Genomic DNA, 27,410 nt, shown 5'->3' on the forward strand with positions numbered 1-27,410 from the left:
TCATATCCATGTTTCTCTATCCCTCTCTTTTCCTCTCTCGAAAATAAAAAATTTTTTGAAAACATGGACAAGAAGGATACACATGAACCTAAAAATAGTCGCTACCTCTAAGAGAGAGAGAATTAGATGTGATAGGTACATAAAAAGGTTTCATTTACCTGTAAAATTTTATTTAAAAAATTTGAAGTGGATATTCAAAATGTTATCCACATTTAGCAAATGCTATGCTACACTGGTCTCTGTGCTTTTCTGTGTGCTTGAATGACAAAGAATTTTTAAATCAGTTGTAAAAAGGGGCAAGGTAAACACTATGACCATTACCTTTAAATTATAACCAAATCATACTTTCTAGAATGAAAAAACATTTCCAAACTATGTTATTCTTAGCACTGCATGAAACACAGGATCAAGTATATTATTATCACACTACCTTTAGAATCTCATATTAAATAAATTTTGATACTGAGTCAAATTAGAATATCACTTTAAGATGAATGCTATCTGCATATGATTACTATCAGATTTATAAAGCAAACTGGTACATTAAAAACCTAAGCAAATAATTAATAATTAGCATCCTAGGAAAGTAGAAATAGCAGAGGCTGGGAACCAAGAATTATACATTCAGTTTCAATTCTGCTACAAGTTATTAACTTCTTTGGGTAGCTATTTCTTCACCAATAAAACAATGGTTTGAATCAGATACTTTCTAAGGTTCCTCGTAGCTTCATAATTCCCTGACAGTTTAAAATTGTTAAGAGGCTACCGCCATCCATATACATGTGAAACCAACCACGACACATTTATCTGTAGCTTTCACCTGATCTCACCATTATTTTACACTTACCAGAAACAAATTTCTGATACAGGTATAACTTACCTTCTTCCTAATCTTACTTATAATTATGATCATATACATATATAACTTAAAGAGAAAAAGTGGTTAGGTACATTATAAAAACATTTTCATATTTAGTCAGTATATACATTAATCATTAGGGAAATGCAAATTAAAACCACAATGTGATTAACACCTCATACACACTAAGGTAGATATAATAAAAAAGAATAAACAATAACAAATATTGGCAATGATGCGGAGAAATAGGACTCCTCATGCATTGCTGGTAAGGATATAAAATGGTGCAGCCACATTATAAAACATTTTGGAATAAATTTATGAGTCAGCATTTCTATTCCTAATCAAAAGAAATGAAAACATATTCAAACAAAGACTTACATGCAAATATTCATAGCAGCATTATTCATAATAGTCCCAAAGTAGAAACAATCCAAATGTCCATATTTTAGTGAATAGATAAATAAAATATGGCATATCCACACAATGAATAATAGTCAACAAAAAAAAAAGAAAAGAAATACTGATATATGTCACAATAAGTGATCTTAAAAAACAGTAAGAATGCAAAAGAACAGATGCAAAAAGAGACCACGGTTAATTTATAAGAAATGTCCAGAAAAGACAAATCTCTAGATGCAGAAAGTAGATGAGTGGGATAAGGAATTAAAAATGATAGCAGAGTAAGTGGATGCTGCATGGACATGCTCCCAGTAACAAATTGGAATTACAACTAAAATACAGAAAAACTTCCTGAATAATCAATGGAAAATTCACAAGAGAGAACCCTAATACCCTAGGACGGAAAGTAGAGACCACATAGACTGGTAGGAGGGGCAGAGGTGAGAAAGAGCTAGCTGGGTGCCCACAGACAGCAAATGAAGTCCCAGAGAGATATCTCAGCTGGTGGGGGTGCCACTGAGAACTCAGGGATCTAATCACTAAGCTGGTCTTCCCAGCAGAGAGCACCAAAACTGAGGAGGGTATACACATAACATCAGGCTATGAAAAGAAGCTGAAATTCAGGCACCCTCTGAAAGGGTCAATGCACAAAATTCCCTGTGGAGCTACCCGTCTTGTGCTCCAGCAGAGAGGAGGTGAAATGGACTGGAGTTGTGAGAGCAGAAGTCAGGACTGGAGACTAGGGGGATAGAGTTCAGAAGTTTCCTGGGCTGAGTCATTCCTTCAAGCAGGAGATCTTTCCCAAGTAGACAGTTGACACACCCTATTGGAAAACACCTTGCCCAGAGACCACTTAAGAGGTTAAAAATAACAATTAGCCTCCAGGCAGAAGCAATTGTCACACCCTGCTGAAAAAAAAAACTCTCACCATACCTGAGGACAATTGCCTGGAGGGCAAATAAAGAGGAATGCTACTGTGCTTCCCCCGAAAATAAGACATCCTCCGAAAATTAGACCTAGTGCATGGAAAGATAAGACATCCCCTGAAAACAAGAACTAGCACAACTTTGGGAGAAAAAATTAATATAAGACACTGTCTTATTTTCGGGGAAACGGTATGAGTTTATAAATGGAGGCCTTCTCTGGAGGCTTTGAGTGTTTGCCTGATCTAATTAGTTAGAAACAGCCTTTCCTGCACTAGAGATTGAGAGGTGTAGAGGAGCGGTCACCAACCTTCTGGACCTCATGGACTACCAGTGATCCGTAGACCACTGGTTGGCGACTGCTGGTATAGAGGATCTACCTAATACATAGTCACAAACCCACACAGACAGCCAAAATGAGGAGACAAAGAAACAACCCCCAAATGAAATGACTAGAGAATTTTCCAGAAGAAGAGATAAATGAAGTAGAGATAAGAAATTTATTTGAAACAGAGTTCAAAGTAATGATGGTAAAGATGCTCAACAGCATGAAAAAGAGAGTAGATGAGTGGTTCCCTAGCAGTAAGGGTGGGTACAAAAACTAATTATAAATGGCACAAGGGATCTTTGGGAGATGAAAAAAATGTTTGAAAATTGGATTGCGGTGACTGTTCTAAAACTTGTAAATTTACTAAAAATCATTGACCAATACACTTAAAATGGGTAAATTTGGTAGTATATAAATGTCACTTTAAGAAGCTGTCTTTTGTGGAAAACAGTATGGAGTTTCCTCAAAAAATTAAGGATGGAATTTCCATTTGACCAGTAATCCCACTTCTAGGAATATAGCCTATGAAATCAGAAACACCAATCAGAAAGGATATACACAACGCTATGTTCATAGCAGCACAATTTACAATAGCAAAGATAGCTTAAGTGCCCATCAGCATATGAGTTGATTAAAAAAACTGTGGTACATCTACACAATGGAATAGTACACTGCTGTATAAAAGAACTCTTGCCATTTGCAACAGCATGGATAGACCTGGAGAGCATTATGCTAAGCGAAATAAGCCAGCCAGAGAAAGATAAATATCACATGATCTCACTCATTTGTGGAATATAACAAACAAAAATAGATCCAGAGACACAGAAGCACCAAACAGACAGTCAAACCTCAGAAGAAAGGCAGTGGGGGAAGAATGGAGGGTAAGAGGTCAACCACGGATGTATATGCATGCATATAAGTAAAACCAACAGACACAGACAGGAGGGGATTAGGGCATGTGTTGGGAGTGGGAATGGCTGGGGAGAGGTCAATGCAGGAGGAAAGAGACATATGTAATACTTTAAACAATAAAGAATTTAAGTTAAAAAAAATTGTAAAGTTGTTTTTAAAAAATTCTGTGCCATTCTTATATATGACATCTGAGAGACTGAGAAAGGCTGAAATAGTAGACAGTAAAAAAGAAAAAAAAAATAGGGGTTAGACAGAAAAGAAATTGATGTCTGAAAGTATAAACATCTAAGAAAAAAAACAGAAGCTAATAAATCAACCACAAAATGATGGTTTCTTATAAAGCACTTTAGTAAAATTTTTCTATTCCCACATACTCACCGGCAATTGGGACATAATTTTGTCCAAATGTCTCAGTTCCACTCTTGAACTTTCTATTTCTTGCTGACATACATCCAGTCTCTCATTCTGTGTTGCAATACGGACCTTTAGGTCTCTGTTTTCATTTATTAGAGAAAATTTTTCTCGAAGTATTTCCTCTTTGTCCTCTAACGCACTCTCTAGCTTCAAAATACTTTGTCTAGATTCAGATAGTTGTGCCATTACTTCTGAATTTTTCATTGCCATGATTCTTATTTTTTCTTTTCCATCATTATTTTCTTCTTTTAACTGCCTATGAAGAAAAAAAGCACAAAAATAAAAATATGTTCATTTTTAATAATGATATTTAGTTAATCTCAAATAAAATATTTTAAAGCTTAATTCGGAAATAAAAATACCTGCTCACATTTGCCATGTGCCTATTTTCTGCATGCCAGGCACTCACAACTTTATGTGGTAGCACTATTATTACTTCCAGTTTATATTCAGGGAAATTGAGGCACAAAAAGGTTATGAAACTTGCCCGGTGTCTCACAGTAAGTAGTAGGGCAATATATTCCCATTATCTCGGAAGCATTTCTGTTTCTTTCTAAAAATGTGAAACAGGAGATCTAACTCCAAAATCCTAACACAACTTTTTGCAGCTTTAAGAAAGTTTTAGATCATGGAAGGAACAATCATGAAGTATCAGCCACAACTCCACAAGGTAAAGCCTAATGACCCATTAATTGATTACAAAGCATTAATACTTTCAAATACAAATACAAATACCTATAAATATATGTCAAACATTATGACAATCTAATCTTTAGAATTGTTATTGTATTTAATCAGTTCCCTTTTTCACATTTTTAAGGTCTCTAAACGGAGAAGTCTGAACTAGATGATTCTTCATTATTTGAAGAATACATATTTTACTAACTAGCTAATGTGGTTACACTATAAAAACATTAAGTGTGTGTTAGTTTTATTCATTTAAAATCCTCACTTCATTATACCTAGGAAACAATGTCATGAAGCCTACCTTTCTACATAATTTAAGTCCACAATTAAAATATACAAAATACTCTATTCCAAAATGTTTCAATTTATTCATTTCCCCACAAAAATCCTTTTCTACAACAGGATACTGTACCTTAATTTCTCTTTTAGAATTTCAACGTCACTTTTATATAGATCACACTTTTCCTGTAGCTTTTTATTTTCTTTTTCACAGTTAATTAGATTTTTCTCTAATATTTCTTCTTCAGCTTGAACCTAAAAACAATAATTTGTTTTAAGTGTGCACATTAATGTTGTCATAGGTTTTAAGTTTTTTTAAACTAAAAAGTAGTGATTTTTGAAATAACCAGGAGAGTGGAACAAATATTCCACCCATTAAGTTGCCAACCTTATAGAAAAGGGAGCAAAGTGAACTTCCTGGACAGGGAATGGGATTCTAACTACCGGTACCTGTTTAAAAATGGTTTAGAGCCTATGACAGAGGGGCAATTGTAAGTGTTCTGGTCTCACATGGACAAGACAAACAACTCATGCAGGGATTCTGCATGAAGTTACTAAAGGCTAACTTTAGTGCAAAGGTTCCAGAGAAGTAATTTTTGAAATTGTAGCCACAAACTACTCACAATGAAATCACAGTGCAAAATTTAAAACAAAAGCCATGTACCCAGGATGGAACAGTGGGAGTTGAGAACTAGACAGATCTCCCTCACTTCCTTTATTACATCTATCAATACCTAACGATAGGGCTTTGCTGAGCAGTTTGAAATTGATAATCCTAAGGAGGGCTATGAAAAAACATCTCTTATATTTGCCTCTCCTTCCTCCATAAAGTCCTCCCTTTCCTCCAGGATACCCACCTTATCTTCCCCTACAAATTACCTTATTTAAAATCACTTCTATGATATTTCATTCTCATAGGGATCTCCAAGGCTTTCAAACAGTAACCTAGTTAATTCACATTTAATATTTTGGTATCATATGGGACTTTGATTTCTTTCTTTTTTTTTTATAATATATTTTATTGATTTTGTACAGAGAGGAAGGGAGAGAGCTAGAGAGCTAGAAACACCGATGACAGAGAAACATCGACCAGCTGCCTCTTGCACACTCCCTACCAGGGATGTGCCCGCAACCAACGTACATACCCTTGACCGGAATCGAACCTGGGACTTTTCAGTCCACAGACCGATGCTCTACCGCTGAGCCAAACCGGTTTCGGCGGGACTTTGATTTCTTAATTTTTATAATAATACTACCGTGTTTCCCTGAAAATAAGACATCCTCCGAAAATAAGACCTATTTACAGGTTTCCTTCTGCGCGAAATATAAGGCATCCCCCCGAAAATAAGGCCCCCCTAGGCTAAACATGAGAGATTTGGTCCACTGATTCTGAAAGAAATGGAGTCACAAGAAATTCACCAGGAAATTCAGGAATTGGATTGTTATGATGATGTTCCAGAAGATGATGACATGATTGTCATTGAATAAATGAGTAAATTCTTGATACTGTAGGATTCACAGTTTGTCTGGTTTGTGTTGACAACTACCGTACTACTGTACCATATACAGGTAATAAATTTCCTTTATTTTCATTTAACAATAAATGTGTACCATATTCTTCTTCATGGAAAAATAAGACATCCCCTGAAAATAAGACCTAGCGCATCTTTGGGAGCAAAAATTAATATAAGACACTCTTATTTTCGGGGAAACAGGTTAGAGGCCCATTGTATGATATTCATGCAAGAATAGGCCTTCCGCCAAAACTGGTTTGGCTCAGTGGTAGAGCGTCGGTCTGCGGACTGAAAGGTCCCAGGTTCGATTCCGGTCAAGGGCATGTACCTGGGTTGCGGGCACATCCCCAGTAGGGGATGTGCAAGAGGCAGTTGGTCGATGCTTCTCTCTCATCGATGTTTCTAGCTCTCTATCTCTCTCCCTTCCTCTCTGTAAAAAATCAATAAAATATAAAAAAAAGAAAAAGAAAAAAAAAAAAAAAAGAATAGGCCTTCCTTCCCCTGGTTTCGCTCCCAGGCTCCTTGGACCCCCAAGTCCTTGCTCCCTGCCGGAGGACCACTCCTGTAGCTCCCTCCGCCACCTACCTCCTCCTCATAGCAGGTGTCCTGCCCCTCCCAGCACTCTGCACCTGCATATGCAAGTTAACCCACCATCTTTGTCAGGTTAATTTGCATACTCACTCCTGATTGGCTGTGGGTATAGTGGAGATATGATCAATTTACAGGCTTGACTATTATTAGGTAAGATTTCTTTTTTCTACCCTGCTACCTTTCTTTAATTAGAATCATTAACTTCCTGCCTCAATTATCTCAAAATGGAAGTCTCTCATATCAATATCAGTTAACCATACCTCTCTTCTGACCTCAACGATTAAACATCTAACATGTGGCCTTCTTCCAAATAGGTTTTATTATTATGTGGTATTACTTGAAGATATCAAATAAATGTAATAAAGCCATTATACTACTATGAAGAATCTGTTCAGGAATCTTCCCTTTGAGAGGCAGAAGTGTGTCCCTCTCAGGGTGGTAGATCCAGGGAAATCAACATAATCTACTGTGCCTTTATTTTCACTAAGGTGATGGGAAAATTTTCCTGCTTCTATTTCTATAGCTCCAATTTCTGCTCACTCACCCTCATCTTTCTCTATATTTTATTTTTTCCCTTGTCTCCACTCTTTTCTCTGTTTGGATAAAAAAATTTCAGCTAATTATTAAAAAATTGTCCATCAATTAGTTAAGGAACATCATCCTTAACTAATATTTATAAATTCTTTATTTCAAAGATCTTATGAGTGAGATAAAAATTACTCCCTGCTTTAATCATCCTATCTAATAAAAGTAATATGTAAAAAGACCATCACTCCAACATGCAAGATGGCCACCCCCATGTGGACACAAGATGGCCGCCAAAATATGGCTGGTAGGGGAGGGCAATTGGAGAGACCAGGCCTGCAAGGGAGGTCAGTTTGGGGCGACCAGGCCTATAGGGGAGGACAGTGAGGGGGAACCAGCCATGCAGGGGAGGGCAGTTGGGGGGGACAAAGCCTGTAGGGGAGGGCAGTCGGGGGCAAACAGGCCTGCAGGGGAGGGTAGTTGGGGGAACAAGCCTGCATGGAGAGCAGTTAGGGGCGACCAGACCTGCAGGGGAGTTCAGTTAGGGGCAACCAGGCTGGCAAGGGAGGGCAGTTAGGGGTGATTGGCCAGCTGGGGAAGGCAGGTGGGGTGACCAGGCCTGCAAGGGAAGGCAGGTGGGGGTAACCAGGCCTGCAAGGGAGGGAAGTTAGGGGCAATCAGGCCGGCAGGGGAGCAGTTAGACATCAATCATGTTGGCAGGGGAGTGGTTAGGGGATGATCTGGCTGGTAGGCAGAAGTGGTGAGGGTCAATCAGGCAGGCAGGCAGGCAGGCAGGCAGGCAGGCAGGCAGGCGAGCAGTTGGGAGCCAGCAGTCCTGGATCACAAGAGGGATGTCGGACTGCCCGTTTAGGCCCAATCTCTAACCAGCAGTCAGATATCCCCCAAGGGGTCCCAGATTGGAGAGGTTGCAGGCCGGGCTGAGGGACTGCCCTCCCCCCTTTCACGAATTTCATGCACCGAGCCCCTAATAAATACAAATATTCTATTTATGTCTCTATTTTTACAGTAAGGACTGTAACACTAAACACTGACTTTGTACAACTGTCTCTTACCTTTTCCAGCTTTTCAGCCACTTTTTCTTTATAATGTTGGAAAGCTTTACTCAGCTCTTCAGCATTATATAGAGCTTCATTCCTTTGTCGTTCAGCTCTAAAGTTTAAAAAAAAATAATTAATAAAAGCAAAGGATGCTCTGCACTGAATACTTAAGTTCCAAAGTAACCTATATTTAATTTTGAGGAATAGAGAGAAACAGATTTCTCTGTACTAAAAAATAAATAAATAAAAAGAGTACTAAGCTTAAACTGCAAATAAAAAATGAAGATTAATAATTTCCTTACTATAGATCCAAGATGGCTGCGCCCAGGTAAACACCTAGCCGCAGCCGCACACAACAATTTCAATAAAATACAACTAAAATATAACATGGACATTACCCAGAACTACAGGAAAGTCGACTGACTGGAAATTCTACAACAAGAAGCAAGGAGAAAACCAGAAGGAAGTGCGGAGGAGCTGTAAAAGCCTAAGGTACAGAGACACTCCGCGCGTGCGCGGAGAGGACGGAGCCGGAGAGGAGGGCGGCTGAGTGCCTGGAGAGGAGGGAGGCCGAGTGCCTGGAGAGGAGGGAGGCCGAGTGCCTGGAGAGGAGGGAGGACGAGTGCCTGGCGGGCGTTCCCTAGCGGGAAGGAGATAAAACTCCGACTGTGTTGGGCCCCAGTTCTGACTGCTCTGAACCCCAGTTCTAGGCCAGACCCCAGAGACCCAGGCTCATCCAGAGGGAGCTGAGCTGTAAGGCGGAACTCCGGGGGAGCGGCGAGAGGAGGTCCCGGAGGTGCGTACATTGAGTGCAGAGAAGGGACGGTTGGCTGTGCCGCGGGATTGGCCTGGCGGGAAGGAGACAGGGGCTCCAGACTGCTCTGAACGCCACCTCCAACTCCACTTCCAACTGAATTGAACCCCAATACCGGGCTCATTGGGGGAGAGCATAGACTGTTTGGCAGCAGGTGAAAATCGAGGGCACCTTTCTATCAGAGGTACTTGCAGTCAGTACTGTAAGGACCCTGAGACCCAAGAACCGCATAGGGCGGGGCTGACAGAAGCCAAGGCTGTAGGCTCCACCCTGAAACCCCATCCCATCTGTAGCTGCGAAATGCGACAACAAAATAGATCACAAACGAAATAAATGGAGGACAAAAAGCGACTGGATATAGAGTTCAAATCTACGCTTATAAGGTTCTTCAAGAATTTCCTAGAAAAAGTCGATAAGACCTATGAGGATATGAAAAGGAATCAACTAGAATTAATAAGGAATCAACAAGAAATGATAAGGAAACAACAAGAAATAAAGAATACATTGTCTGAAATAAAAAATATTATACAGAGTCCTAAAAACAGAATGGAAGATCGCAAGAATCAAGTCAAAGATTTGGAACAAAAGAGCCAGAAGACACTCCTCCGCAAAAGCAAGAAGGCAAGAGAATCCAGAAAATTGAAGATAATGTAAGAAACCTCTGGGACAACTTCAAGCGAACCAACATCAGAATTATGGGAGTCCCAGAAGATGAGAGAGAGCAAGATATCGAAACATACTGAAAGAAATAGTCACAGAAAACTTCCCCCACCTGGTGAAAGAATTAGACTTACAAGTCCAGGAAGCGCACAGAACTCCAAACAAAAGGAATCCAAAGAATCCACACCAAGACACATCATAATTAAAATTCCAAGAGCAAAAGACAAAGAGAGAATATTAAAAGCAGCAAGAGCTAAGCAGGTGGTTACCTATAAAGGAGCACCTATACGATTGTCAGGTGATTTCTCAACAGAAACCATGCAGGCCAGAAGGGAATGGCAAGAAATAGTCAAGGTGATGAATAGTAAGAACCTACAGCCAAAAGATAATCTACCCAGCAAAGCTATCACTCAGAATCGAAGGCCAGATAAAGAGCTTCACTAATAAAAAAAAGCTAAAGGAGTTCATCACCACCAAACCAGAATTATATGAATTTCTAAAGGGGGATCTTTCAGAAGAGAAAGTAAATAAAGATAAAAATTATGAACAACAAATACATAACTATCAACAAGTCAATCTAAAAAACAAGGAAATTAAAAAAAAAAATCTGATGAACAATATTAACTGTTGAATATAATAGAATCAGATGTATGGAAGGGGAGTGAACTGACGATTCTTGGGGAAAAGGGGAGAGGGGGATGTGGGAAGAGACTGAACATAAACTGTGCACCTATGGATGAAGACAATGGGGAGAGGGGAAAGGGCAGAGGGTGGGGTGGGAACCTGGTGGAGGAGAGCAATGGTGGGGGGGGGGGGAAGGAACATTTGTAATAATATGAACAATAAAAATTTATTAAAAAAAAAAAAAGGTCTACTACAAAAAAAATAAATAAAATGGTTCCACTTTTGTCAATTTTTCACATAAAAAATAATAATTTCCTTACTATAAGGTATCAATATAAAAAATAAAATATAAAAAAATGTTTATAAACATACTCTAAATCATACATACATTCTTATGTGTTGGTAATATTATCCCCTCAATCCAGAAGATAGACAAGAGAAGTAGCCTGAGGCTGTATGATAAATTATCATTTAACTGCCTAGTGTATTAAAAATACTCGGCAAATCCAGTGACCTTTACAAAGATCAGGTAAATTTTCAAAAAGGTACTTCAAGAGATAGTAACTTTTATTGATACAGATATAAAAATCTGAACAACAAAATTCAATCACTACCCAGCATTGTCTTAAGCCCAATTACTACCTCACCTATTAGCTGACCCTGACCTTTCATCATACTTCTCACATTGAATTGAGACTATTGGGCTGAATCTTGGTCAATTTCCTATCCACATCTAAAACTTTCCAAGCCCTGACCACGTAGCTCAGTTGGTTAGAGCAGTGGTTGGCACATGTGGCTCTTTGGCCCTTTGAGTGTGGCTCTTCCACAAAATACCACATGCGCACACACATGTACTGTGTGACTGAAACTTGGTGGCCCATGTGCAGAAGTTGGTTTTCGGCTCTCAAAAGAAATTTCAATCGTTGTACTATTGATATTTGGCTCTGCTGACTAATGAGTTTGCCGACCACTGGGTTAGAGCATTGCCCCAATACGCCAAGGTTGTGGGTTTGATCCCCAGTCTGCGCACACATAAGAATCAATCAATGAATGTGTAAATAAGAACAAACTCATGTTTCTCTGTTACTATCTCTAAAATCAATAAGTAAAAAACCCTACACAAAACTTTTCTATATTCAAACCCATTCTCATTACATGGTTTCCAGTGTAAGGGAAGTGTAGTGACTCTTCTTCACCGTGATTTCCTTTATCAATACTCTGGATCTTAGCTCTTTCCTCTGAGGAACTTACTCTGTCTTCTGTATTTTAGCCTCTTCTCTATTGGCTTACATACTCAAGTGAAAGTACTATCTCTTATTTCCTAAATACGTGGTTCTTAAGTCTGAATAGCAACTGTGAATACTGGAGATGTCTATTTGGTTTCAAATTTTCAGATAGAAAAAATAGAAAGTGTTTAAACAATAATAGATTTATCTGAAATCTAAGAAAATACATCCCATTCCTTAATTTGCAAAGCTAGAATTCAGAGAGCAAAGGACAGCTGTGTTTCTCACTTAACAAAACAAACCCCCCCCCAATAGTGCTTTTCCTCTGTCATCTTTTTCAAGTCAAAGTTATGCGCTTTATAGATATCTACTCCTCTATACCACCAGTTTAAAAAAAAATGTCATATTTCAGCCATACAGAACCGTCTGGATATATATTATATATGCATGTACTCAAACCCACACTTAATGAATCTTAAATCTGCTGTTTGCTTCATAGAGATTTAGTTGCTTATTTATTTTTAATCCTTACCTGAGACACACTTTTTTATGATTTGATTTGATTTTTGTTACTCCTCACTTGAGGCTAATTTTCCATTGACTTTTAGGGAGAGTGGAAGAGAGAGGGAAAGACAGAGAGAAACATATCGATTGGTTGCCTCCTACATGAGCCCCAACCAGAGGCCTGGGCCAGGTAAGAGCCTGCAACAAAGTATGTTCCATTGATTGGAAATAAATCCGGGACCCTTTGGTCCACAGACCAACAGTCAGAGAGAGAGAGAGAGAGAGAGAGAGAGAGAGAGAGAGAGAGAGAGAGAGAGAGAGAGAGCTACCCTGACCAGGAATTGAACTTATCATCTTTTGGTGTATGGGACGACACTCCAATCAACCAGCCACACAGGACAGGGAAAACTTTTTTATCTTTTTTATTTTAAGCAAGCAAAGACATTTCAGAGTTGAGGTCCTGTCTCTGTGAGTCTTTTCAAAATGCCATTTCCCTGACTTCTTCAACAAAGGTAACCCTAGAATCACTGTGTGTTTGTTTTTAAATTACAAAACATTTTAGAAGAGGGTGGAGGCAGAAAGGGGTCCTAATATATGGTGGCAGGAAAAGATTTGACTTTGGGTGGTAGGCACATGGTGCAATATACGGATCTTGTAACATAGAAACCCACATCTGAAACCTATATGTTCATGCTGACAAATGTCACCACAATAAATTTAATAAAAATAAATAAATAAAAGCACTAAGATGTAACATTAAAAAAACATTTTGTATATATTCATATACAAAATAGTACCTTATAAATCATCTATTCTGAGACAGATTGTTTTCATATTTTTAACTTCTCTAAGATTGACATGTATTTTACAATTGATGATATCTCAGTTTCATGGTGATATTTTTTCTTTGTGATTATAAAAAAATGGTATTCCTTAAAATCTGTGTAATCTTACATTTGATAAAATATCAGTCTTTTTTCATGCTTTTATACTTCATACAAATGGCATCACACTGCCTGTATCCTACTGCAAATTGCTTTTGTTCAATATCATTTAAGACCTATCTATATTCACCTATATGACTACAATTCATTTTTTTAAATTTATTACATAATATTCCATGTATAAAAATACTGTAATTTATTTACCCAGTTCACAGTGATAAACATTGAGGGTTTTTTTTCTCAGCTAATACAAACAACATTGCAGTGAACATCACAATTCATAGCTTTTTGGCAATATGTGTGAGAATTTCTTTAAGATAAATACTAGGAACAAAATTGCTAGATTTTTTCCAAGTTATTTCAAAATTGAAGATACTATATAGGTGAACGTTCAACTTTATTTAATCTTTTTTTTTAAATTTTCACATGAGAATATTTAGAGAAAGTAGAAGGAAGGGGGGTAGAGGAGGGGGAGGGGGAGGGAGGAGGAGGGGGAGGGGAGAAGGAAGGGGAGGGAAAGGGAGAGAGGGAGAGAGGGGGAGAGGGGGAAAGGAGGAGAAGGGGGAGGGGGAGAGGGGAGAGGAGGAGGGGGAGAGGGAGGGGGAGAGGGAGAGGGAGAGGGAGAGAAACATCAATGTTGGAGACACACATGGATTGGTTGTTTCTGACATGGGCTCCAACTAGGGCTGGGGATCATACCTCCAACCCAGGTACATGCCCTTGACTAGGAATCAAACCCAAGAACCTTTTGTGTGTGGGGGCTGATGCTCTAACCATGCAGCCATACCAGTCTTTATTAAATCTTTTTGGCAGGGGAGTGGTTAGTACAGCAGCTGTACCAATTTACATTCCCAAACAGAAATGTGTATGAGTTTCTGTTGTACCACACCCTCACCTACACTTAGAGAACCAGTAGAGGATAATAAAAATAATAACTTATTTAAGCCTCCCAACAACCGAAAACTTTTCTAATTTTTATCATAAATTCCTCAATGGTCTATGAGGAAGAAGGCTTGTTTTAAATTTCCAAACATACATGACCTGGGAGATTATATTCCAACTTAACTGTACTGTGATCTGAGAAGCTGATATGTGTGACATCAATCTTTTGGTGTTTATTGAAACTCATGTTTTCTGGCATAGTGAGGTAGGTAACAGATTATAAATGTCCTAGAAGTACTTGAAAGAATATCATTTCTCAAATTGCTGGGTTAGGGTTCTAGATAAACATCCACTAGATCAAGACTTGTAATTGTCATTCAATTCTTCAACTTCTTATTTATTTTGTTGTTTAATCTAATAATTCCTAATAAATGTATAAAAATGTTCCCCATATAAGATTTATTCACTTCTACTTGAAATTTTATTTTCTTTATATATACTTGGACAAAATTATTAGATACATGCAAGTTTAGAATATAGCTTTTTCCTTTAGTGTTACTTAAACACAAATGTATTATATGAATTATTTTTAACTCTAACAATGCTTGTTGCATTTAAATCTATTCGGTGTGATTTTAATATAGCTATATCTACTTTGTTTTGGTGACTATTTGCCTGAGATATTTGTTTCCATCCCTCTGCTTTAAACTTTTCTGTGTTCATATATTTTAGGTATATCTTTTATAAACAGCATGAAGCTAAACAATCTCTACCTTTATACTGGCTTTTAAATCCACTATAATGAATCTTTCTAAATCCCAAAAAATATATTTGCAGAAGTTTAAATCTTTCAATTTCACAATGCCAATATTTATTCTAATACTTCAAAAAGCCCCAAGAGAGTTCATGTCACATCTCTACCTAAAAATCTCAATTGCCTATTTATGCTTTCCAGGTTAAAATACAAATCCTGCTGGGACTGGTTTAGCTCAGTGGATAGAGCGTCGGCCTGGGGACTGAAAGGTCCCGGATTCGATTCCGGTCAAGGGCATGTACCTTGGTTGCAGGCACATCCCCAGTAGGGGGTGTGCAAGAGGCAGCTGATCGATGATTCTCTCTCATCGATGTTTCTAACTATCCCTCTCTCTTCCTTTCTGTGAAAAATCAATAAAATATATTTTAAAAATAAAATAAATAAATAAATAAATAAAATACAAATCCTTTGGCATAACACACAAAGCCATTTACAGTTTGGATCAAACCTGTTTTCCTTGCCTCATTTCCTATTAAACCTACCCATTTGTACTTATAAGTATATAAAATTCCTCAGTGTTCTTCAGCAATGGTATTCTTTAATTTTTCTATTAGAGGCCTGGTACACAAAATTCATACACAGGTAGCGTTCCTAGGCCTGGCTGATCAGGTCCGCTGCCTCCCCACCTCCCATTTCTCCTTCCTTCACTGCCCATGCACTGCCACGGCGCAGTTCCCCCACCTCTTCCTTTCCTCCCTCCCTTAGTGCCCCTCTGCCACCACTGGTCACCCACCATGTTCCATGCCGCCCCCTGGTGGTTAGTACAAGTCATAGCGAGCTATTGAACTCCCATTCTCCCAGTTGAACTCCTGAGGGGACACTTTGCATATTAGCCTTTTATATATATACTAGAGGCCCGGTGCATGAAAATTCATGCACTGGAAGACGGTCCCTCTGCCTGGGCTGCCACCTTTCACAGTCCAGGAGCCCTCAGGGGCAGGAGGTGACCCGTCGATCAAGGGAAGGCGATGCCCCATCACACCTCTGCTGCTACCATTGCCGGCAGCGCAAACTTTAGCCAGCCCTGGTTATCTGAGCCTCAGGTGGCCCTGGGCGGCTGGGCAACTGCCATCTGAGGCTTGCCTGCACCTCAGGCGTCAGCTGAGCAGCCACCATCCGAGGCTTGCCTGCACCTCAGCTGGTCCTGGGTGGCTGAGGGCGGGTCCGGCCACACTGTGCGCCTGCCGCCCCCCTGGCTGGGCTTAAAGGGCTGTGGGACTCCAGAGGCAGGTGCAAGGAGCAACAGGTCCAGCCACACTGCATGCCTGCCACCCCCCTGGCAGGGCTGAAAGAACTGGGGGACTCCAGCAGAGCTGAGGGGACTAGGCACTACCATCTTGTGGCTATGGGTGCCGCCATCTTTGTGACCACGTGACAGTCAATTTGCATATTCCCTCTTTATCAGATAGGACTAGAGGCCCAGTACACAAAATTTGTGCAAGGGGGGGGGGGGGTTCCCCTCAGCCCAGCATGCACCCTCTCCAATCTGGGATTCCTCTCACAATTTAAGACTGCTGGTTCCCAAATGCTTGCCTACCTGCCTTCCTGATTGCCCCTAACCATTTCTACCTGTCAGCCTGATCACCCCCTAACCACTCCCCTGCCAGTCTGATTGCCCCTAACTGCCCTCCCCTGCAGACCTGGTCACCCCTAACTGCCCTCCCCTGCAGGCTTGATCACCCCCAACTGCCCTCCCTTGCAGGTCTGATCCCTCCCAACTGCAATTCCCTGCTGGCCATCTTGTGTCCACATGGGGGCAGCCATCTTTGACCTTATGGAGGCAGCCATCTTGTATGTTGGAGTGATGGTCAATTTGCATATAATTTTATTAGATAGGGTTAGAGGGTGCACAAGGGTGGGGGGGGGGGGAGGGTCCCTCAGCCTGGCCTGCAAGGATGCCAGTGTCCCATGCCCCAGCCGACCTCTGGCCAGAGGTCTGTCTACCTGCCCTCCCTCCCTCCACAGACCAGGGCGCATGGGACGCTGGAGGTCATCACCGGGTCAACGCCACCAGCATCCAGCACCTCAGTTACTATGGGTTCCGCCATCTTTGTGGCAGAGTAAGAGTTTGCATATTGCCCTTTTATTAGATAGGACTAAAGACCTAGTGCATGAAATTCATGCACGGGAAAGCGGAGTCCCTCAGCCCGGCCTGCACCCTCCCTAATCTGGGACCCTTTGGGGGATGGCTGATTGCTGGACATCCCTCACTCAATCTGGGACCACTGGTCCTAACTGCTCACCTGTCTGCCAGCCTGATTGCACCTAACTGCCCTCCTCTGCTGGCCTAGTTGCCCTTAACCACCACTGCCTTGGTCCCCACCAACGTGGCTTTGGGTGGATAGACATCCAGATGGATGTCTGGAAGATGTCCAGTCTAATAGCATATTACCCTTTTACTAATATAGATTAATATAGATTATACAACATAAGCTTTATGGTAGAATTGCATTAGTAGAAATGAAGAGACATTTCATTTAAAAAATGTATACTGGTTTAATATGATTCAAATCAACGTGTTTATAATAAAATCAAGTCTTTAAGAATAGGATTGCTTGCCCTAGCTGGTTTGGCTCAGTGGCTAGAGCTTCAACCTTGATTCTGGTCAAGGGCACATGCCTGGGTTGCGGGCTCAATCCCCAGTAGGGCGGGTGCGTGCTAGAGGCAACCAATCAATAATTCTCTCTCGGAGAGCATAGTGATTTTAACTATGAATGTAACCAAAGTCTTCAACGATTCTTTCAGCCGGGCAGCCTCTGGGCTGGGTGCAGCATGGACACCCCCGATGGGGGCTATTCCATCGGGGGTTGCGAACAGTATGCCTGTTCGCAACCCCCAGCTGAGGCAGCCTCTGGGCTGGGCAGCACCGCGCACGCCCCTGCAGGTGGCCACTTCCACCGGGGGCTGCTCCCAGGCCAGAGGGTGAGGCTTGCCTGCTCATGACCCCTGGCCCGGCAGCCTCAAGGCTGGGTGGTGCCCCCACCAGTGGCCACTTCTGCTGGAGGCTGCTCCCAGGCTGCACCTGACTGGTTATGACTATTAAGCACCTGATGGGTTGTGACTAATTAGCATACCTGGGCTAATTAGCATATCCCTCTTTTATTATATAGGACTAGAGGCCCAGTGCACAAATTCGTGCACCTTGAAAGGAATTGTGGGTCACAAGGCTGCAGTGGACACAGGGGCAGGTCTTGGCCCATCCTCCACACTCCACCCGGCCCCTCCTCCCATAGTCCCTGGTCTTTTGTCTGCCGGAAGCCCTGTTCCCACCACCACTGCTCCCATGCGCTGACGGCATGGAACGACTGGGGCTGGCACCAGCAGTGGGTGCGAACGGCTGCTGTTGCCCCAATTGCCCCTCAGGAGCAGGGGGAGTGTGGAGCCCTCAGGGACAACTGGGGCCGGCAGCTGCCGCTCATACCCATTGACAGCACCAAGCGATTGCGACCAGCACCAGGTGCCACAGCAGATATAAATGGCTCCTCCAGTGCTGGCAGTAGGTGCAAGCGGTGGCTCTGGCTCTGGCAGCAACTGCTAGTGGGGTCATTGGCAGCAGTGGGTGCGAGAGGTGACTGTTGGCCCTGATAGCCCCCCAGGAGCAGGATGAGATGGAGAAGCCCTGAGAGGCGATCAGGGCTGGCAGCTGCCCGTTGCACCTGCTGACAGTGCTGAGTGATTGGGACAGGTCCCAGGCTCTGGCAGTGAGTGTGAGCAGCAGCTCCAGCAGCGGCAGCAGGTGCAAGCAGGGCTGGCATCGGCAACAGGTGCGAACGCCCGGCTGGACCATGGTGCACAGGAGCAAAGAATTTTCAGTGATCACCAGAGGCTTGTCCCAATGACAGTGATGAGCACCCACCATGGTCTGGCACCTCCGCTCACCTGTTCCACCATCTCGCTGAGGTTAATGCCCACCATGTTCCGTGCTCTGCTGCCTGATGCTAATGCCCATCATGTTCTGCGCGCATCCCCTGGTGGTCAGTGCACGTCATAGTGACCAGTTGTTCAGTTGTTTTGCTGTTCAGTCTATTTGCATATTAGGGTTTTATATATATAAACTAGTAGATGCCTTTGCAGATGCTGTCCAATCTGTGGCCATCCCCACTTATTCACCTTGTGAAAACAAAGTCAATACCTGACCCTAAGAATCATATTAAGTTTTACAGAAAGAACTAGTTGCTCTTCCTTTGTACTTTTTCTTAGCTATATTAGAAAGCTAGTTTTCATAATATTATCTCACTATAATAACCATATGCAAAAAGCTTTTCTGAATAAGTCTAAATTTCAGAATCTTTAACCACACAGTTTATTATTATTTTTTAATATATTTTTTATTGATTTCAGAGAAGAAGGGAGAGACAGAGATAGAAACATCAATAATGAGAATCATTCATTGGCTGTCTCCTTCACACCCCCTAATGAGGATCAAGCCAAGGGGTTGAGCCCACAACTTGGGCACATGCCCTGACCGAAATCGAATTGTAACCTCTTGGCTCATAGGTCAACACTCAACCACTGAACCATGCCTGGCGGGCTTTTACCATACAGGTTACACTCAAGATAGGTACATTTGTTACTGTTTATTATTTAAGAGGCACCTAACATATTTTTTTCCACTTAATCCTTATATCAAGACAATATTATCTCAATTTAAGATGAGCAAACTTAGATTCAAGAAGGACAGATAATTTTCCCAAGGTAACAAAGCCATTTAGAGGTAAAATCTGGCTATTTAATTCCAAAACCTAAACATTACCACTAAGGAATACTGACAACCAAATATATATTGTAACTGAAACTAGACTAGCCAAATGCTGCTAGGTTTCAAAAGGCTTAAGTAAAAATGCAAACAAATATTTAATCGATTTATGAGAAATTTTCAAAATATACTTTCTTTGTAATGTTATTTACACTATAGTATAAATTTTAAAAATATTTTTAATGCAAAAGATAAAAATACAGATTCAAGATATAAAAGTTGTCATAATTACATTACTACACTATAAAATCTCATTGATTTAAACTAAAAATTTTAAATATTAGTTTAAAAGTTAATTGACATTCAAAGTTAATGGTTCCCGGGACTACCTACAAAACTTTTTTAAAACATGGTTTAAATAAAATAGATATTTTTATAGTACTTGTATTCCTTAAGGAAGACTCAAAGACACATTCTCATGAATTTTATGTAAGTCATGCAACTTAATTTCAGATATAAGAAAATATCATTACATTGATCATCATTATCAGGCCCCTTAGGAATTAATCCCAATCAAGAATGCTAATAACATAAAATTCACACATGAAAATTTTAATAGAAAATGAAAATAAAAAAGGACCTGAAAATTTAAGTTATTCTACTGACAAATTTCTGAAAATTTTTCACTTCAAACTTACTTAGAATTTTAAGTAGGTAATATTTTTTCCCCTTACAAAAGAATAAATTACTTGCTTTAAAAACACATACCTCTTTCCTTGTTTACTTTGCTCAAGTAAATCCACCTTCAACTTTATACATTCCTCTTGGAACTTCTGCAAAGTTTGTTCCTTTTCAATCACCATTTTCTGACTCTGCTCCAATTTATCTTCTGCCTCTCTATTAAATAAAGGATATTTTTAAAGGTTATTAAAGAAATCATGCCAGTATGCAAAAATAATTCAATATTAGGAATTCTGTTAGTTTAAACGAGAATTAAGAGAAATGAATATTTAATTAGAGATAGAGAAAAGGCATATTTATCATTTGCCATCTAGGAGTTTTAGTAAGGAATAAAAAAATGCTTCCATCAAATTATATATATACAGTTTACTAGTATATCCTATTTCATGGTCAGATACTAAAAGCATTATCATATAATTTAGAGACTGGATAAGAATGACTGTTATCACCACTATATTCATGATTTTTTTCCCTGACAGGTGCAAAAAAGCAAATATAAAAATATATAATAAGTACAAATATATGGAAGAAAAGACAAAATTTTCTTTTTTTTGGTTAATAATATCATTAGCTACCTAGAAAACCCAAGAGAATCAAATGATAAATTATTAAACTTAATAAAATATAATAAACACTCCAATCTATCCTAGCTAATAAAAGAGTAATATGCAAATTGACCATCACTCCAACACAAAGACGGCTGCACCCACCGCTGAGGCCAAGTTGCCATAAGGAGCCTTAACGAGCAATCAGCAGGGACCTGAGGCTATGCCCTCCCCCACCCCTGTGGAGCTTAACAAGGGACCTCAAGCTGCACCCCCTACCCATCAGGGCTTGACAGGGTATCTCAGGCCATGCCCCTTATCAGATGGGGCTTGACAGAGAACTTCAGGCCATGCCCCCCACCCCAGCACCAGGCTGGGGGACCTCAGGCCGCACCCCTTGCCCCAGTACTGTGCCCTGGCTGGGTGGTTCAGTTGGTTGGGGCATTGTCCCATACACCAAAAAAGGTTTGGGGTTTAATTCCATTTCAGGAAACATACGTAAGTTGAGAGTTCAGTCCCTAGTTGGGACACGTATGGGAAGCAACCCATTGATGTTTCTCTCTATATATCTCTCCCTCTCCATTCCTCTCTAAAATCAATAAAAGCAGCATGTCCTCGGGTGAGGATTAATAAATAAATAAAGATGATTTATCCTCATATTAAAAAACAACAACAGTCCTAACAGGTTTGGCTCAGTGGATAGAGCATCAGCCTGTGAACTCAAGGGTCCCAGGTTCGATTCCAATCAAGGGCATGTACCTTAGTTGTAGGCACATACCCAGTAGAAAGTGTGCAGGAGGCAGCTGATCAATGTTTCTCTCTCATTGATCCCTCTCCCTACCTCTCAGTAAAAAAATCAATAAAATATATTAAAAAATAACAACAACTAAACATAAGATTGCTAGGTCCCACCTTTCACAGTTTGTGATTCAGTAAGTATGCAATAGGATCTGATATTTGCATTTTTAACAAGTTCCCAAATAATGCTAATAGTGCTAGTTCCAGAACCTCACTTTAAGAATCACTAAAATGAAGCAATGTGCTATTTAGTATGTATATATTTCTTATTTCAAAGCAGAAGAGAAAAATTATAAGCCTGATTCCATATATTTTCTTTCTTGAACTCCAATAAAGAGAAAGAGAAAAGGTATATTTATCATTTAACATGTAGGAGTTTTAGCAAGGAATAAAAGAATACTTCTATCAAATTATATATACAGCTATGTAAGGCAAGAAATGAACAAGTTAATATTTAATAAAAGCATGTAAATAAGTATCTCAACCTTGATCTAGTCTTTTTTTTTCTTTTAGTCCCCATATACTGCATGAATCCTGAAGCCAAGAGGAGCTAAGGTGTACTTAATACAGATTCAACACATTCTAACATAGTCCATAGTTCAGTACAGATTTTTCGGGGTAGACAAAATTTAACATGATACATAAAAAAGCAGAAGTAGGAAATAAAAATTTTTTGTTGTTGTTAATCCTTACTCGAGGATATTTTTCCATTAATTTTAAAGAAAGTGGAAGGGAGGGGGAGAGACAGAGAAGCAGTGATGTTACAGAAGCACATTGACTGATTGCTTCCTGCACTCGCCCCAACTATGGCCGGGATGGAGCCTGCAACCGAGGTATGTGCCCTTGATCAGAATCAAGCCCGAGACCCTTCAGTCTATGGGCTGACATTCTATCCACAGAGCCAAACTGACTAGGGCAGAATAGAAACTTTAAATCTATAGAAAGTATACTTACCTCAAAACTTTATCTTGGGCTGAAACTTCTGCTTCCAAATTTATAATTTGTTCTTCTAATATTGGCACATTAGCTGCATGTTGTTGAGAAGATTCAAGCATAGAGACCTAAAACAAACAAAGCAGTTCTAGATGGTGCAACTCAGTGATCTTTCTCATTCTTTTTTTTCCATTTTTAAAGTTTTCTTTAAAAAAAAAAAAAAAAAAAAAGTTTTCAACAAAAGAGAATGTATTGCCCTGGCTGGTGTCACTAAGTGGTTAGAGTGTTAGCCCGGATCGTGGGTTTGATTCCCAGTCAAGGGCATGTACCTGGGTTTCAGGTTGATCCCAGCCCCAGTACAGACAGGTATGTGCCAGAGGCAACCAATCAATATGTCTCTCTCACATTGATGTTTCTCTCTCTCTCTCTTTCTCTCTCCTCCCTTCCCTTCCTCACTTCTACTCTCTAAAAAAATCAATGGAAAAAAATATCCTCAGGTAAGCACTAACAACAAAAGAGAAGGTATTACTTTAAAAAAGAAGAGCCCTAGCCGGTTTGGCTCAGTGGATAGAGCGTCCGCCTGCAGACTGAAGGGTCCCAGGTTCAATTCCAACCAAGGGCACAGGTCAGGTTATGGATTCAATCCCCAGTAGGGGGCATGCAGGAGGCATCGATCAATGATTCTCTTATCATTGATGTTTCTATCTCTCCCTTCCTCTCTGAAATCAATAAAGAAATAAAAAATAAACAAAAAGATAAATAAGTTATATTTCCTTTAAGAAATAAAAACACACAAATTTGTAATCTTAAGATTTTAAGCTTGCTCTCCCTCCCAGGAGCACAGCCAAGCCTTTCCACTACCCTTCTTCTTCCCCAACAGGCATGCACCTGGTATACTCTATGGGACCCTTAAGAGACTTGAAACCAGGGTAGGGATGGGCAGCACAGTTTGTCCCAGGCAAACTCCCTAAACCTGTTTCTACGGCCCCCTTTCCTCTGACTTCTTAGTGAGCCAAAGCAGCCCAACCTAGCTTATTTCACTATCTAGTCCTTCGGTTAGCCTAGGCCCTTTCTTGTTTCATTTTTCCCAGCTTATTAAATGTCCTCTAAAATAAAACTTAAAAAAAGATTTAAAGAAGCTCTGACTTATCTAAATGCACAGATTATACAAGTTTCTCTGAGTCATTTTCATATACTAAGTTCATATCAAATTGATTCCATATATATTGATACTATATCATCATAATAAAAATTATTCATAACACATTAAAGCAATACAAGAATATTTTTCCAATTATAAATCTTCGTGTAATTATAGTGATTTTCTGTTAGCATAGTCACCATTTTAAGAAACATACTTTTGTTCTTGACTGTGTTAATTCAAAGTGGATAGATTCTATCTTAGTCATTAAAGAATGATTCTGCGAAACCAAACAAGCATTCTGTTGTCTAAGTTTATTAAGTTTCTCTCGAAGACTTTTTATCTCCTGATCCATAGCGTTAGAAGATGAAAAAGATATCTGAAAAATCAAAAAAGAACAATCTATTATTGATTATTTCATGAAGCATTACATGTTATTAATGGGAAATGATAAACAATTAACTATAAAATAACTAAGTAGCTCAGAAAATGAATTAAGGTATTTAGTGAGTGTTGGTAAGGAGCTGTGGAACAATCAGTTCCCTCTTAGGTACATGGAGGTCATGTACCTAAATAGGTACAGCTTGAAACTTTGGAAAAGTTCTTGGTATTATCAACAAAGGCTACATATGCTAAGATTTAACAGTTTTACTCTGGGTATAAATCTGAAAGAAACTTTTATTTTTTGCACCTGAAGATATAAAAATATTCATAGCTATATTATCCATAAGAGACAAGAACCCAAATGTTCCCCAACAATAAAATGATTAAATAAACTGCATATATATTTATATTACACTCTTTTAAATATATATTTTACAATAAATTATTTTAATTTTCATAAGGGTTAAGATTTTCAAAACCTGATTTAATTATTATTACTTTAAAGCTATTTTGAAAGGGCACAAGCATTCTATTTTATTATTATTTTTAAATACATTTTTATTGATTTCAGAGAGGAGGGAGAGGGAGATAAAAACATCAATGATGAGAGAATCATCAATCATCTGCCTCCTGCATGCCCCCTACTGGGGTTGGAGACTGCAACCCAGGCATGTGTCCTTGACTGGAATTGAACGTGGGACCCTTTAGTTCAGAGGAAGATGCTTTATCCACCAAGTCAAACCAGCTAGGGCCTGATTTAATTATTTTAAATAACATATTGTACAATTCAAAAGTGAAAACTATAGAAAAGAAAAAGCACACACTAAGTCTCATTCCCAAGTTAGTAGTTACATAACCAATGTTTTAACGTTACCATTTATATATTTTAACACCACTCATACATCAAAAAATATGAAACAGCTTACATAGGAATTATTAACTTATAATTTAAGTAAATCTAGCCTTCAAGTGTTTCCACATGCATATACAAGCAATACAAATTATCCATGCAAAAAAACTACATAATTCATATCTACTGATTCTGGATCTACAGACTCAACCATCCACAGATATTTGGAGGCCACCATTTTGATTCCAAATTCCCTACACGAAATGCCTGGTGAAGCCACAGAAACTGTCCCTGCTACAGAACAAGAGTTGCCACAGCACCAGGTTCAGACAGGGTCTGAAACAGAATCTGACAATGATGAATCAGCACCAGAGCTTGAGGAAAACATTCCATACAGGCAACCATACAACAAGCGTAGCTGGCAGCAGCTCCTGCTGCAATAAGTGAAGAACCAGTCAGGAAGGAAAAGAGAGCCAGAGTGAAAATAAGGCACGAAAATCAATGTCCAAACTGGGTCTTGGCATAGATTACAGGGGTTATTAGGGTCACTATCCAGAAATCTAAGAATATCCTTCGTCATCATAAAATCAGATGTCATCCTTTTTGGAGAGATTTCAGAGGAATAGTGGCATGAGAGTGCACCTTTTCCTCTCCCCCTAAAATTTCAATAAGTTAACCAACTATAATTCAACAATGAAATCCCTGCTCAATACAGACACAGGTCTTAGAGACCAGCACACTGAAACACCTAAAGGTGGGCAACTGGGAAGAAACGGAGAGATGAGAAGGGAGGAAAGTGCAGATGGCCTGTAGATGCAGTCCTGTTAGCTGGGAGCTCCTTGCTCAGCTGCAGAGAGAGGAGAGAAAGCCTGTGGTAGCAGGTGCTTCCTTTGGTCAGAAGGAACAGAGAGCTGCAGGGACAGTCAATCAAGGTAAACAGACTGGAGCAAACAATGATTGAGCTAGCAGATGCCTGTCAGAGCACAAGGTTCTGCCAGGCAGCTCTCCACTGTCAGGCTGAGCAGTGTTTCAGACAAAAAAACAAAGCCACGGAGCCCTGCCTCTGCCATTTAGATTCCCAAAACTCACTTCCTATTGCCATGGAGTCCAAGAGCATATTACCTGTAAAGCAAGAGCTGTTGCCATTGAACTAGTTTTCCACTGTGATTGCTCCCTGGGAGGGGTATTTGGCATGGGACCCTCAGAGGTCTGGAGTCTTCAAGGCTGAGGTACAGGAACACACGCGCGCGGAGAGGACAGGCGCTGAGTGCCTGGCTAGCTATCCCAAGTGGGAGAGAGAAAGAAGCTCCCGACTGCACTGAACCCCAGTTCCAGGCGAGACCCCGGGGATCCAGACTCATACAGGGGGGATCTGGACTGTCAGGAAAAGAGAAAAGCACACAGAGACTCTGGGGAACTCTCAAAGTCAGAGGTCCAGAGGCGTGCATGAGAGCGCGAGCAGAGAGGACTGACTGCTGAGTGCGCTGCTGGCTTTCTCTAGCAGGAGGGAGATGGAAGCTCCCGACTGTACTGAATTCCATTTCTGGGCAAGAACCTGAGAACCCAGACCTATTTGGGGAGAAACTGGACTGTCTGGCAGAGGGCGAAACTCGAGGGCAGCTTTCTCTCAGAGGTGCTTGCAGCAATTACTGAGGGACACTGAGAGCCAGGGGCCTCATAGGGCAGGGCTGACGGGAAACCAAGACTGTCTGCTCCACCCTGAGACTCCGCGCCATCCAAGCTAAGCCCAGAGGTTTTTGCAATTTTGCAAGTCTTCTCTCACAAGGATGTCTCCAGCACAGATGTTCTCCCAGCGTAGACACAGCTGATTCTCACAGCCAATTGGCCTGGAGGTCAATTCCTCCTAGTGATACCAACAATAATCAAGACTTAACTACAAGGCTGTGCACACAGCCCACAAAGGGGTGCACCAAGAGTGTCTACCTCAGGAAACTGGGGAGGCTGAACCACTAGGCCCGTTAGGACACCTAGCATACAAAGCTATTCTACCAACTCAGGGAAGCAGTGAAAATGTGGAGACAAAGAAACAGATCACAATGAAAGAAATGGAGAAAGGCAAATGACTGGATATAGAGTTCAAAACCATGGTTATAAGGTTTTTCAAGAATTTCCTAGAAAAGGCCAATAAATTTAGCGAGACCCTTGACGATATGAAAAAGGACCAAGTAGAAATTAAACATATATTGATAAAATAAAAGATATTATACACAAACCTAACAGCAGACTAGAATACCACAAAAATCAAGTCAAAGATCTGAAATACAAAGAAGCAAAAAACACTCAACCAGAAAAGCAAATAGAATACAAAAATTTGAAGATAGTGTAAGGAGCCTCTGGGACA

At 40.3% G+C, this 27,410-nt stretch overlaps 1 protein-coding gene across 5 annotated transcripts in view; it reads right to left on the reverse strand.

The window, feature by feature from the left end:
* CCDC18 (coiled-coil domain containing 18) overlaps window positions 1-27,410 on the reverse strand; it is a 150,181-nt gene that overhangs the window by 107,328 nt on the left and 15,443 nt on the right. For all 5 annotated transcript variants that reach the window (XM_084873374.1, XM_084873375.1, XM_084873373.1 and 2 more), the window contains 6 exons: window positions 24,032-24,193; window positions 22,695-22,801; window positions 20,425-20,553; window positions 8,508-8,604; window positions 4,938-5,059; window positions 3,803-4,094 (listed from right to left, as the gene is read on the reverse strand). In XM_084873374.1, the coding sequence (XP_084729500.1) occupies window positions 3,803-4,094; window positions 4,938-5,059; window positions 8,508-8,604; window positions 20,425-20,553; window positions 22,695-22,801; window positions 24,032-24,193 (909 nt within the window). The remainder of the gene's footprint in view (window positions 1-3,802; window positions 4,095-4,937; window positions 5,060-8,507; window positions 8,605-20,424; window positions 20,554-22,694; window positions 22,802-24,031; window positions 24,194-27,410) is intronic.

This window comes from Pipistrellus hanaki, assembly GCF_964339955.1.
Source record: "Pipistrellus hanaki genome assembly, chromosome: 2".
Classification (NCBI taxonomy): Eukaryota; Metazoa; Chordata; class Mammalia; order Chiroptera; family Vespertilionidae; genus Pipistrellus; species Pipistrellus hanaki.